General features: G+C 38.8%; 1 protein-coding gene across 2 annotated transcripts; it reads right to left on the reverse strand.

Moving 5' to 3' along the window:
- Positions 1 to 432: 432 nt before the first annotated feature.
- On the reverse strand, positions 433 to 13,040 carry LOC123502023 ((Lyso)-N-acylphosphatidylethanolamine lipase-like). 2 transcript variants are annotated; one of them, XM_045251174.1, is made up of 9 exons: positions 13,026 to 13,040; positions 12,145 to 12,550; positions 7,062 to 7,138; positions 5,842 to 6,051; positions 5,052 to 5,226; positions 3,796 to 3,950; positions 2,602 to 2,719; positions 1,227 to 1,413; positions 433 to 950 (listed from the first exon to the last, which is right to left on the reverse strand). In XM_045251174.1, exons 2-9 carry the CDS (start codon positions 12,186 to 12,188, stop codon positions 693 to 695), a joined length of 1,224 nt encoding a protein of 407 aa, XP_045107109.1. In that variant the 5' UTR covers positions 12,189 to 12,550; positions 13,026 to 13,040; the 3' UTR covers positions 433 to 692. The 2 variants fall into 2 exon arrangements, with proteins under 2 accessions (XP_045107109.1, XP_045107108.1); XM_045251173.1 differs by lacking the exons at positions 12,145 to 12,550; positions 13,026 to 13,040 and adding an exon at positions 7,937 to 8,234 and having other exon boundaries at positions 7,062 to 7,156.
- Between the last annotated feature and the right edge of the window lie 497 nt (positions 13,041 to 13,537).

Consider the following 13,537-nt stretch of genomic DNA (forward strand, 5'->3'; position numbering starts at 1 on the left):
ATACATTTTATCTATCTCATTCTTCTGGACAACTCTCTCTCTTTCTTGAACCTGCTCGAGGACTGGCATCTAAGTGGCTCCTTTTAGACCGTCATGATAGCATTCCGTTCATCACATCAATGTCTATGTTGGTTATGAACACGTCTTTCTCAAGCACTGCACTCAGGATTAAGTCTGAGAAGTCTGTAGCTAAGATGTTATTTAGATTTGAAGATATTGCTGAGTTTATTTGAAGCTCACTCTTACCATGTGAAAGAATAAATAAATAAAAATAAAACATGAATTATTCTCTAAACCACCTCCTATTAAGATTTCAAGATACTGCTGTGTTCATTTCAAGCTCTTTTGTTACCATGAAAAAAACAAAAATAAATAAAATACATCAATTATTTTCTAAACCACTTAATATTTAGACTTCAAGGTATAACTGTGTTCACTTCAAGCTCTTTATTATCATGAAAAATAAATAAATAAATAAATAATAATAATAAAGTAAAGAAATAAAATCAATACAAAATCCAAACATCACATTTTCTAAGCCACTTTTCTTTTCACAGCCCAAAAAACAAACATCTGCACTGCTCCTTCTACAAACACCCTTGATATGTGCACCGTGACTTTCTTGCTTTACAGACAACACACACAGACACACACACACACACACACTGCTACCACAACTACCACTACCGCCACTAATCCACCTCGTCGTCCACACCGTTCACCTCCGTCGTCACAATAGGCTCGTCTCTCATGTTGTCGTTCCTCACATTGATCATGCTGGAGAGTGTCACCGCCACATCCCTGCTGCTCACCTGCCCCTCCGCCTCCTCAGAATCAGGGGCCAGCTGGGGCAGTGTGCCGTTGTCCGAGTGGTGCCCAATGTTGTTGACGATGGCGTTGAATGACTGGGCCCTGTCAGCATACACATGGTGGCCGGCGCCCTGGATCACCTGAAAGGATAAAGGATAATGGGCTTGTTTCTGTACTGTTCCATAAGGGATTAGGGGCTCCTCTCTGTATGTTCTTTTCTTTCTTTTCTTTTTTTAATCTTCTGACCTCCATAGACCCTTCCTAATGCCAATAAAACGGTCAAATCGTTCACAAATCTCAAGGTAAAAATGTGTTCCAGTACTGAATCTGTTTAAAATCACTAAACAGTAAGCAGAATGAATATAAAAATATGTCCTAGTGTTGAGGGAGCTAATACAAATACACTCTAATCTCACCTTGACGTCAACAAAGGTATCTTTCCGCATGTACTTGATCTGGAAGCCTGGGTCGTGGTCCACCCAGGATCGAGCACCGTAGATAAGAGTGATTGGCAGACCCTTCCTTAGTGAGTCCATGCGCTGGATCATTGGGTACTTGGCCCACCCAAACCCTGCCATCAGCGTGTGGAAGGCCGACTCACCACTGTGGGGTTAGTGAAGTTAAGTTAGGTTAGATTAGGTTAGGGTAGGGTAGGTTTGTTTTGGTACAGTTAAGTTAGGTTAGATTAGGTTATGGTAGAGTAGAGTAAGGTAGGGTAGGGTAGGGTAGGGTAGGTTAGGTTAGGTTAGGTTAGGTTTGGGTAGGATAGGGTAAGGTTGGTTAGGTTGGGTTATATTAGAAAGAGTGAGTGCTTAAGGTATTTTTTTGTTCTTTTTTTTTTATGTAAGAGGGAAAATCTGTCCAAGGGCAACAAAAGCAATGAAAAAGGCCCACTTAGATGCCAGGTCTCAAGCAGGTCTGAAAGAGTTAGCCAAAAGACAGGAATAAATGTCTTGACACTTCACCTCCCTCATAAATGAGTTCAGGTGACAGGAAGATGGAAATACAGAAGCAGGCAGGGAGTTCCTGACTAAACTTTTCCTATCTTCACCAACATAAACAAAACAATTTCTACATACACCATATATATTCCAGCACCCATACTCACTCTCTCTCTCTCTCTCTCTTGGGTGCTTTAGGTAGATAAGACATAGAATAAAGGAAGAGGAGGATAAGAAGAAAAGAGAATGAGAAAAAGAATGAGAATGAAGATAAGAGACAAAGAAGAAAACGAAGAACATGAATAATAATAATAATAATGATAATAACAATAACAATAATAATAATAATAATAATAATAATAATAATAATAATAATAATAATAATAATAATAAGTAGAAGAAGAGGAAGAAGAAGAAGAAGAAGAAGAAGAAGAAGAAGAAGAAGAAGAAGAAGAAGAAGAAGAAGAAGAAGAAGAAGAAGAAGAAAAGAAAAGGAAAAGAAAAAAGATAAATAAAAATAAAAGAAAAAGAGAAGTGAAGGAAAAGGAGGAAGAAAATAAAGAAGCTTGATTATAAAACATAAATCACTCTCACTCTCTCTCTCTCTCTCTCTCTCTCGAAGAAGAAGAAGAAGAAGAAGAAGAAGAAGAAGAAGAGAAGGAGGAGAAGGAGGACGAAAAGAAGAAAAAAAAAAAGCTTAATTATGAAACAAATCACCCTGTCACTCTCTCTCTCTCTCTTGCCTACCACAACCACCTCTATATATTTCCTTCACTTTTTTCTCCCTTTCTTTCCAAAACCACAAGCATCACAAGCACTTCCTCTCTCTCTCTCTCTCTCTCTCTCTCACCTGGGGTCCTGCGCATTACAGTGGTACAGGTAGTTGGGAATCACCTCCTCTGCGTCTCGAACCATCCCAGAGAACTTACGAATCAGATCTGGCCGGGCTTTCTTCAGTATATTTGGACCTGGTGGAAAGTTACAAGGAGAGGATCTTATCTATTTATTTTTCATGTACGAGGGAAATCCGACTAAGGGGAAAAAAAAAAATAAAGTAAGGGGGCTGCCGTGGTACAGTGGAACCATGCATGCTTTGGGGTCCGAGAGGTCTCCAAGCGCACGGGTTCGAATCCTGTCCACGGTCCAAGTGTAGGTTGGGCTTCCTCACTCGGGGCAATGCTTTCCTAGCAGGTGGACTTTGAGATAGGAAGTACCCTAAAAAAGTATCCCCTTTAGCCCAGAAATTCCCGTGTAAAGCCCACATGGTAGAAATAAAGAAAAAAAAAAAGGTGATAAAAAAAAAATCCCACTCAGGTGCCAGTCACTAAAGGAGTTAAATAGAGTTAGAAAGGGAGTCCGAGGATGGTATAGGAGTCTTTTCTCTCTCTCTCTCTCTCTCTCTCTCTCTCTCTCTCTCTCTCTCTCTCTCTCTCCTCCAGCTTGTTCAATCTTTATTTTCCTCCCCAGCACCAGTACCACCACCACCCTATCCTAAGTACTGTGCATGTTTGTCTCTGCATTTGGACACACTTGTGGTTATCCGACACGGTGCACAATGTTGCCTGGTTCTCCTGGTTCCTTGTCACACACTCCACCATATTCTCGGAGGTTACTTAATGGATAAAAGTGGTATGTAAATGGATTTGATGCCACAGAGACTGAAGGATTGTGGGATTGTGTATGGTTAGAGTTGGTGTGGTGTGGTGTGGTGTGGTGTGGTGTGGTGTTGTTTTTGTTTTGTTATCAATTTCATGTTTCTTTTTTTTTCTTTTTTTTTTACTCTGAAGAATTGTATCACGTTCATTCATTCTTGTGTTCTTTTCTTTCTCCGTTTCTTTTTTTTTTTACGGAAATGAATGATGGAGAGACTGAATTGACTAATAACCAAATAAAATATCAACAAACAAAACAAAAAAAACAGCTTTGAAATTATTTCCATTAAAAACAATAACGCTACACACACACACACACACACATGACATTTCTTTCCCTCTCCTTTTTCTTCTCATTCTCTCTTTCTCTTCACATACACACAAACACTCACCAAAGGGTCCAGCAGTGCGGATGACAGAGAGAGGGTTGAAGGGCCGCAGGATGGCAGCCACCGCCTTCACCCACAGAGGAAACTTATACCTGTCACCCACATCCAGGGGTCGCTCCGGGAAGCCCCAGGGGTCGGCCAGCACTAGATGTTCGACCCTGTGGTGGGAGGGAGGGACTGGGGTGAGGTTGTGCTTGTAGGATGATGTAGAGTTACTGTTTTTTTTATATAAGAGGGGAAATTGACCAAGGTCAACAAAAACTATAAAAAAGACTCCACTTAATTGCCAGTCCCATCACAGGTCAACAGAGTGAGTCGAAAGAAAGGCACAAATGTCTTGAAACCTCCCTCTTAATCTCTTCAGCACCATGACACATTTTCATATTTATTCAGCTTACTATTTGGTGATTTTATACAGCTTCAGATACTTACGTGACAATCAAAATAGTGAAGACTCTGGCCATTAATCTTCTGACCTCCATAGACCCTTCCTAATGTAAATAAAATCGCCTAATCATAACCAAAACTCATGGTACAAATGCGTCCCAGTGCTGAAAGGATTAAAAGAAGTCAAGTCATTGGAAGATGGAAACACGGAAGCAGGCAGGGAGTTCCAGAGTATACTAGAGAAAGGGATGAATGCTTGAGAGTACAGGTTTATCTTTTATGTGTGTGTGTTAGGAAGATATTTAAGGAAAAAGTGTATCCAGTGGGAATCAAAAGGTTAATAGACAGACAGACAGAATTACCTCTCATGGTATAATGACTTAAATTGACTTACTTAACTGCTAAAATAGGCAGACAGACAGACAGACAGAATTATCTCTCATGATATAATGACTTAAATTGACTTACTTAACTGCTAAAATAGGCAGGCAGGCAGACAGACAGACAGACAGAATTACCTCTCATGGTGATAGACGACTTTTATATTGACTTGCTTAACTGCTAGACAGACAGACAGACAGATAGACAGAATTACCGATCAGAGTACTGGACAACTCTTAGATTGACTTATTTAACTACTACAGTGTCTCCTGGGTCTGGGTTTGAATGTCCCAGTGTCCCAGGGAAAGCGTAGTTGTCACATCTTGAGGCAAACTATGAGCTGTCCTTGTAATAAGTGCGCTGATCAACAGAACACAAGTATTATTCACATCAAAGCAACAGCGTTACCAATAAGCTACAATATGTTTGAAATCCAGGTGCCATTTTACTGTAGACAGACTATAGACAGACAGACATACAGACAGAATTACCTCTCAGGGTGCTTGATGGCGTAGGCAGCGGCAAGGAACCCCCCGAAGGAATGCCCCAGCAGGATAAACTTCTCCAGGCCAATCTTTTCCCGCCAGCCGTCAATGGACATAATAAACTCCCTCTCGGCCTCCAGCGGGTCCTTGGTGAAGGCTGGACGGGAGCTGCGGCCAAAGCCTTCACCGGGAAACATCAGCAATTGTGCCAGAAAGTTGGTTTATACTAAATTCTCACAAAATGACACAAAATCTTTAAAGTATGTACAAGGTAATGAATGAAGGAACAATACATTTCTATCGTCCATTGTGTCAGAAAGTGGGCGTTATATGATAAATTCTAACAAAATGACACAATATTAGTGGCACCAAGAGTAATATGTAAAAATGTTTAAGTATATACAAGGAAAAGAAAAAAAAAACAATACAAAAAACAGAAATAAAGAAAAACAGAACAAAAAAGAAGGGATAAAGAGGGGAAAGAAGAGAAACTGAAGAGGAAAAGAAGAAAAAGAAGAAAGTGAAGAAAAATAGAAAAACAGATGGAAGAAAAAAGAAAAGAAAAAGTAAAGGAAGACTAGAAAAGAAGAAAAAACTAAAGAGAAAAAGAAGAAAAGCAGAAGGGAAAACTAAAAAAACAAAGGAAAAACGAGTAAAGAAAACAGAAAAAAAAAACAGCATGAATGAAGAAGAAAAAGAAGAGAAAGAGCAGAAATAAAAACAGAAAGCAAAAGAAACAAAAACGAAAAAGAAAAACAAGACAAAAAAACAACAATAATAACATGAGCACACTCACCAAGGATATCAATGGCATAGACGGGACGATTGGCAGCCAAGGAGTCAAAATTGAGGCACCACAGCCCCACACCTGAGCCAAACCCGTGAAGCAACACCAGCGGCACATTGTCCGAGTCCTCGTTGAAGCTTAGGGTCCACACATGCGACTCCTTCTCCCCCACCACACACCCGACACTCACATACCGGCCTGTGTAGCTGCTCTTCAGGTCTGTGGCAGGTTTGGAGGCAGGTTTGGAGGGAGGAAAAGAAGATAAAGATATTGTATAATTTTTCTTTCTTTTTCTTCTTTATCTTTTATGCAGGAGGGAAACCAGCCAAGGGTAAAAAAATATTAAAAAAAAAAAAAGGCCGATTTGAGTTAGCCAAAATTAAGGAACAAATGTCTTTATTGTTTGTAATGGTTTTGTTAAAGGTTTTCTTGTTTTGTTTGTTGTTTGCTTTAGTCTTGTTGGTTCTAATTTTTGTTTTACTGTCTTTCGTTTTTTTGCTTATTTCTGGATATGAGTGTTGTGTTTTTTATTTTGTTGATTGTTTACAGTTTTGTTTTTTTCATTTGTTTTGTTCCTGCGTTTGTTTTACTTTTAGATTGTTTTCTTTTTTGTTCTGGTTTTGTTTACATTTCATTTTTGTTTTTTATTCTATTCCTTCTTTTGTTTACTGCCTTGTTTTTTTTTTTTTTGCTTTTTTTTGTTCCTTGGTTGTTGTTTTTTTTATTGATTTATTTTTGTTTACATTTGAGTTTGTTTTTGTTTTTTTCTATTCCTTCTTTTGTTTACTGCTTTTGTTTTGTTGTTTTTGTTCCTGGCTTTGTTTTACTTTTCCTTTGTTTTTGTTTATTAGTTGTATTTTTTGTTATTCCTGTTTTTGTTTACTTTATTTTTGTTTACTTTTGGTTCATTTGTTTTGATTTGTTTATTAATATTTCTTTTTCTCTTCCTGGTTTTGTTTACTTCATTTTTGCATTTTCAAGTTTTATTTTTGTTTTATTTCTTGTTATTCCTGCTTTTGTTTACTTTTTGTTTTTCTTTAATAATACTTTGTTTATGTTTGCTTTGTTTTATTAATAATGCATTCTAGTGTCCCTAATACAACACAAGGCAATCTTATTAATAAAAAAAATTCCAGTAACTATACAGATTAAAATCAAGAAAGCTTCACTGCATTTCTTTTACTGTATTTAGTCTCCCTAACACAACACAGCCCCACAGCAACACTCACTGGACAGCAGCACCTTCTCTGCCTCCCGCAGCAGGCTGAGGGACGTCGGACACCACCGCAGCCAACTCCCGAACCAGCTGGTGGTGTTGTGGGAGGTGCAGGGAAGAAAGGAAGGATATGTTAGCTTATTCAATGCTATCCTGATAATGTGTGAGTTTCAACTGTTTAACACCTTCAATACTGGGACGCATTTTTCACCTTGAGTTTTGCGTGTAATTAAACAATTTTATCTACATTAGGAAGGGTTTATGGAGGTCAGAAGATTAATGGTCACAGTCTTCACTATTTTAATCCCTTCAGCACTGGAATGCATTTTTACCTTGAGTTTCAGGTGTGATTAGATGATTTTATTGACATTAGGAAAGGTTTATGGAGGTCAGAAGATTAATGGCCACATTCTTCATTATTTTAATCCTAACCTAAGTATTGGTAGCTGTATATATGTGTGTGTGTGTGTGTGTGTGTGTGTGTGTGTGTGTGTGTGTGTGTGTGTGTGATTTCAAGTCACTTCAAGCCGTATCTCTTCATTTATCATTGCATTCTGTGTGTTTTTAAGTCACTGCTCTTCACTGGCAACCTTGTGATCCAGAGAAAAGTGGCCAGACAGGTGTGAAATATGAATAGTACTTGAATAAATTAAAAGGGTCGTGTGTGTTTCCAAGTCACTAAAAGCTGCGTCTCCTTACTCATCATTCCATTCTGTATGCTTCTACGTCACATTTTTTTTGTGATCTAGAGAAGAATGGCTGGAAAAGCGTGAAATATGAATACTTGAATAAATGAAAGGATCGTGTGTGTTTCCAAGTCACTAAAAGCTGCATCTCCTTACTCATCCTTCCATTCTGTGTGTTTCTAAGTCACTATTCTTCACTTATCATTCATCAGCAGCTTCAGGGTCCAGTGTAGCAATGCATGGAAGATCTGAAGTGTTCCTGTCCTCGTATATAAGCGGCCACAGTGACTGGTTGTAGGGTGGGATGTCTATTGATGCTGCCAGGGCCGCCTTCCATTGCCTCACCTCCTCAGGCTGCAGCTCCCCCTGGCCTGAGTGTGGCAGCAGCAGCAGGAGGAGGAGGAAGCTTGATAGATAGACTGCTGTTGTTGTTAGTGTGGATGGCATTTTTTTGTATTTTGTTTTTGTTCTTTCACTTTGTTTTTATTTGATTTGTTCTTTTTTTCTTCTTTTGTGATTTGTTTTTTTTTTCTTTTCTTTCTTTTTTTGCCTCCGTTTCAGTTTAAATGTTTCTTTTTTGCTATTTTTTTCTTGTTCCTCACTTCAGATTTCTTTTTTTTTCTCTGGTTCTTTCTATTTTCCTCTACTTCACTTTATATATTTTTTATTTTATCTGTTTCTTCTTGCTTTTCTTTCTTCTACTTCACTTCAAATCTTTCTTCTTATTCAAATATTCTTTCTTGCTTGTACAATATCTTAATTCAAATTCATCCTTTAAAAGCAATTCTTTCTGTTTCTACATTACTTCAGATCTTTCTTCTTATTCAAAAACCTTCTCATCTCAATCTTATTTTAGACATCTACTTCATATCTACTTCCTCTTCCTCCTTCCTCTTTTTCCTTTTTACTTCACTTCAGATCTTTATATCAATTCACATTTTCCTTTTGCTCAACCGCAGTTTAATCCTTCTTCTCTATAATACGTCACTCTCAAATCTGTTCTTTCTGATATAAACTCCTTTCTCTTGTGGCTTCCTTGTTCTTCAAATCCTCTGTAACTTGTCACTCTCAGTTCTATCCTTTCTTCATGTAAACTCTTCCTTTCCCTTGTTTCTTCTTTATTCTTCTCATTCTCTGTTATTTGTCACTCTCAAATCTGTTCTTTCTTGACGTAAACTCCTTTCTCTTCTTCCTTCCTTATTCTTCACATCCTCTGCAATATGTCCCTATCCAGAGTCAATTCTATCCCTTCTTCACACAAACACCTCCTTTCTCTTCTGTTTCTAGGCACCACCAGTTATATACACAGCAGATGTCAGTGTGTGGGTCCTTCACCTTCATGGCTCTTAGGAACCTTAAGTATCACCTCTCTTATCTCTGTACTCTGCACCTGCAAGACTTTCTGCTTCAATTGTTTCTCAGTCTTATCTCACCTCTCATCTCTCAACTCTTGACAGCCTGTAGTGGAAGTTACTGGAATTCTTTGTAGTAGTTTTTTTTTTTACTCTGTCAGTCAGTTTTGTCCCTGACTTTTGGCTACCTCTTGGATCTTAAAGGGAAGTAGCAATCAAATGGACCCTTTTTATTTATCTTTTTTTTTCCCTCTTGCATAAAAGAAAAAAAAAATCCATAAAAGTTTCAATACTATGACTCTCTGCTTCAATTGTTCCTCAGTCTTATCTCACCTCCACTCAACTTTCAACAGCCTCTAATGGAAGTTGCTGGAATTCACTGTAGCAGCCTTTTTTTTTTTTCAACTCTGTCAGTTAGTTTCTCATACCCAAGATTTTCAACATTATGACTTTCTGCTTCAATTGTTTCTTGGTCTTATCTTGCCTCCTTTCAACTTTCAACAGCCTCAAGTGGAAGTTACTGGAATTCATTGTAGTATGCTTTTCTTTTCTCTATCAGTAAGTTTCTCACACCCACAAGACTTTCAACACTGATCCACCCCTCTTTAATTGTTTTTTCAGTCTTATCTTGCCCCTCTCAACTCTCAACACCCTCTAGTGGAGTTGCTGAAATTAATTGTAGTGTCATGGGCATTTTAGAATTGTCTGTTACTTTCTCTTATTCTCTATCAATGTGGAGTGACTTTTAATGCACAGGGATGGTTATGAATGTATATTTATGTATGTGTTATTTGTTATCCTGTCCTAAAAAAAGATGCCAGCCTGAGATATAGATGAGGAATAGCACTTCTTTGGCTACAAGTTGAGAAAATGAGACAAGGGTGCATGAAAAATAAGGGACAAGAAAAATACACTTATTATCCATCAAAACTAAAGTAAATAAATTAATGAAAACATACTAAAAACCTTGTCAATTTAATGCTAGAGGTGTCTTAATAGAACTCCTTTTTTTTTAGAGAGAGAGAGAGAGAGAGTGTGTGTGTGTGTGTGTGTGTGTGTGTGTGTGTGTGTGTGTGTGTGTGTGTGTGTGTGTGTGTGTGTGTGTTCTTAGCTAGCCCTTATAAGGAAGCCATTAGTCTGTGAAACAAACAGACATACAAACAGACCAAGTGATAGATAAGGACTAATTCTTATTTACATAACAAGAAAACTGGTCAAGGACAGGACAAAAATAATAAATAAATGAATAAATCAATGAAATGAAATGGTCTCAAATTGCTGATCCACAAAAAAGTTGAAGGAAAAAGAAAAGAAAAAAGAAAAAGGAAAAACCTGTTCATTCGTAAAGGATTCTTAATCTCCCTCCTTCACAAAAGTTTGAGTCATGAAGAGGAGGAAAAAACTTTGCTACCCTACCTCTGCCTCTGCCTTACCCCTGCCATGCTGTGCTATGGTGTTGTAAGCAAGTCACTCATTTCTCTCCAACCCCCCAAAAATTCTGCTGTCCTACTCTACCCTGCCCTGCCCTACCATTGCCTTGCCTTGCCGCGCCATAGTGATGTAAGCAAGACACTCATTTCTCTCCTCAAAAAAATTCTACTGCCCTACCCTGCCGTAGTACAAGGAAGTCCCTCTCACCTCTACCTCCAAAAAACTCTGCCATCCTAACCTGCCCTGCCTTATCATTACCTTGCCTTGCCCTGCCGTGGTGAAAGAAAGTCACTCCCATTCTCTCCCCCTTTTCAAGCCTTCCTACAAGTCACGATGGACAAAAAACTCTGCCATCCTACCCTGCTCTGCCCCTGCCTTGCCTTGGCCTACCATGGAGCAAGCAAGTCACTGCTATTTCCCTCCCCCTCTCAGGCTGGTGTGGTGAGTCATGAAGTCCTCCTGCAAGTCATGACGGATAGTCGAAGCGGGATGGGTGACAGGGAGCACTTCTCCTATTCCTCAAGATAGTGGTGATTAGTACAGACTATGATGTAACCTTTCTTCTATCAGCAAATATGAAGTCTGTCTATCAATTCTGAAACCTTTTTTGCTAAACTAACCTAACTTTTTGCTCTCTCCTCACAACTAATTCATCAGAAGCCTCAACTAAAGGAAAATACTTGGTTAATTAGTTCCTGCCCATTTGTATGACCCATAAAGCAAGAAACAAGAAGACGCTCACCCTTACTGCTATGGTTAGGCAGACAGGAAAGTAACATATGAAAAAATAAAGAAGATAGCCCTGTTCTGCAAGTACAACAGTCTATAAAGAAAGAAATAACAGAACAAAGTCAATTCTTAGCAAAAAGGATGAAGTTGTGTACCCTAAGCAGATCAGTTTGTTAGTCACTTTACAACACAGCGATTCAGAAGAGGCATGAGGTAACAAACACAGAGGAATGTATGAACGAGCACTGATATGAGTTATGCCGAGGTAAGATAACGTTAGATGATGTGTTGTGTAAAGGGGTGTAAAGGTGTGGAGTAACAGAGAGACGCAGGAATTGAAAGGATAGGAAAAAGAAGGAAGTTTGGTGATTCTAATGGTTCTGATACCTAAGATAGCTTCATAAACTAATAAATTAATGGTGTTACATGTCAAATGATGCAAAACAGGTAGAAAATTGCATCATGTTAGCATTTGAGCAGTAGAGAAACATTTTAACACACAACTTTTAATACTCAATAAAGAAAAAAAAAAAATCAATAAAATACATATCACTTAAAATCAGACAGGGATGAAAATATGATGAAATTACACAGTACAAGGAAGGTTACAGAGCAGACACTACCTTGCCATTAAGAAACATGAATAGTACACAAACTCAAATGACAAGTATTCCAGAGGTCTTTAAAGCATATCACCACTTCACCATGCCACAAAACACCAGGATGGGTCGTGCCAAGGTCGGACAAGGGGTGGGGGAGGGTGTTATATAAGCACCTATTGATAGCCTGCCACGGAGAACGAAGGTGACAAGCACTCATCAATCCACACAAGTAGCACTGCACACACACAACACCTCCTGTCACTCTATCTAACCTGACCACGCTGCCCTGGCCTCACCTTTCCTGCTGCCGCTCCACTTCCACGCCCACCTCCTCCGTCATGGTGAGCCAGTCAGTGTGAGAGGCACCAGTCAGTCAGCGGCCGCCCTCCCGAGGCGGCAGCGGCGTTGTTATGATTGCGTCACCAGCCAGCACCAGCACTGTTGCCACACACCGCCACCAAAGTAAGTATACCTACTTTGACTGCCACCACACTCACTACCACCACCACTATACACTTCATCACTATCACACTGGGTTCATTATCACAATCATATGGGTGCAGGGCTTCTTATCATATGTTCCTGTCCTATATTTCCATCATTCTATCTTTCTGTCTGCTCATTCTTCTTTATCATTCCGTTTTTCTTGTGTGTAAAAGCATTTCGTTCAGTTTATATTACAAATCTTTCCCTTAATGAGTTCTGAAAAAAATACGATGCATTTCACTCTTCTATCCACCTCCAGTAATTTCTGAACCACAATGAAAGCTAATGAAAAAAGTTAATACATACACCTTGAGAATTCATTGAACTACTTACACATTTAATCTATTACTCTATCATCGAATGGTTAACTATATGTATAAGTAATGCATAAAAGTGTCTTAGAGATGTAATTAGATCAAGATATTCATCCCTTCAACATTAAGCACAGATTTATCTATAGTATTTGTCCTGACATGGCAACACTGAGCAGCCAGCCAGCCTATACCTGCCACTGGCCACCCACACCAGCACTGATATTCACTGGTTACCAATTACAAATACACCAAAATATACTTTCAGCTCAGAGTAATATCACCCACAGCCATTTCTCACAGTACTCATGACGTTATGACAATGAAGAAGTGTGTGGATGCGTCTATAATCAATTTTAAAGGGACACTTGTGCACTGACCGCTAAAAAGTCCTTCGTCACTATGACCGCACTCTACTGAAGTAATGAGCGACTTAAGCAGCTTTACAGGAAATTGAAGGTTCCTTGAATGTACACACCTTTTTTTTTTTTTTTTCAAGAGGGAATTACGTTTTTAAAGTATTCGGTGCACCTATAGTCTGTCTATCAATCTGTGTTCTTAAACTTTTAATTGCTCTCCCCGGCCACAACTATTAGGTTCTCAAGAGCGTCTCCTGTTGATAACGTATATGTGTTATTAATCTGTCCCTTCATTAAAAAAAAAAAAAATTATAAACAGTGAGAGATGAGTGACAAAATATCGACATTCAAAACCAATAAAAAGCAACACAAATAAATAAAAAACAATACAAAATGTGTGTGGTGTGTGTGGTGATAGAGTGGAAGAGAGCAGTGTGGTGTATGGTGTGTGGTGATAGAGTGGAAGAGAGCAGTGTGGTGTATGTTGTGTGGTGATAGAGTGAAAGAGAGCAAATTGTGGTGTATAGTCCGCT

Source organism: Portunus trituberculatus, chromosome 10 (genome assembly GCF_017591435.1).
Source record: "Portunus trituberculatus isolate SZX2019 chromosome 10, ASM1759143v1, whole genome shotgun sequence".
In the NCBI taxonomy this organism is placed as follows: domain Eukaryota; kingdom Metazoa; phylum Arthropoda; class Malacostraca; order Decapoda; family Portunidae; genus Portunus; species Portunus trituberculatus.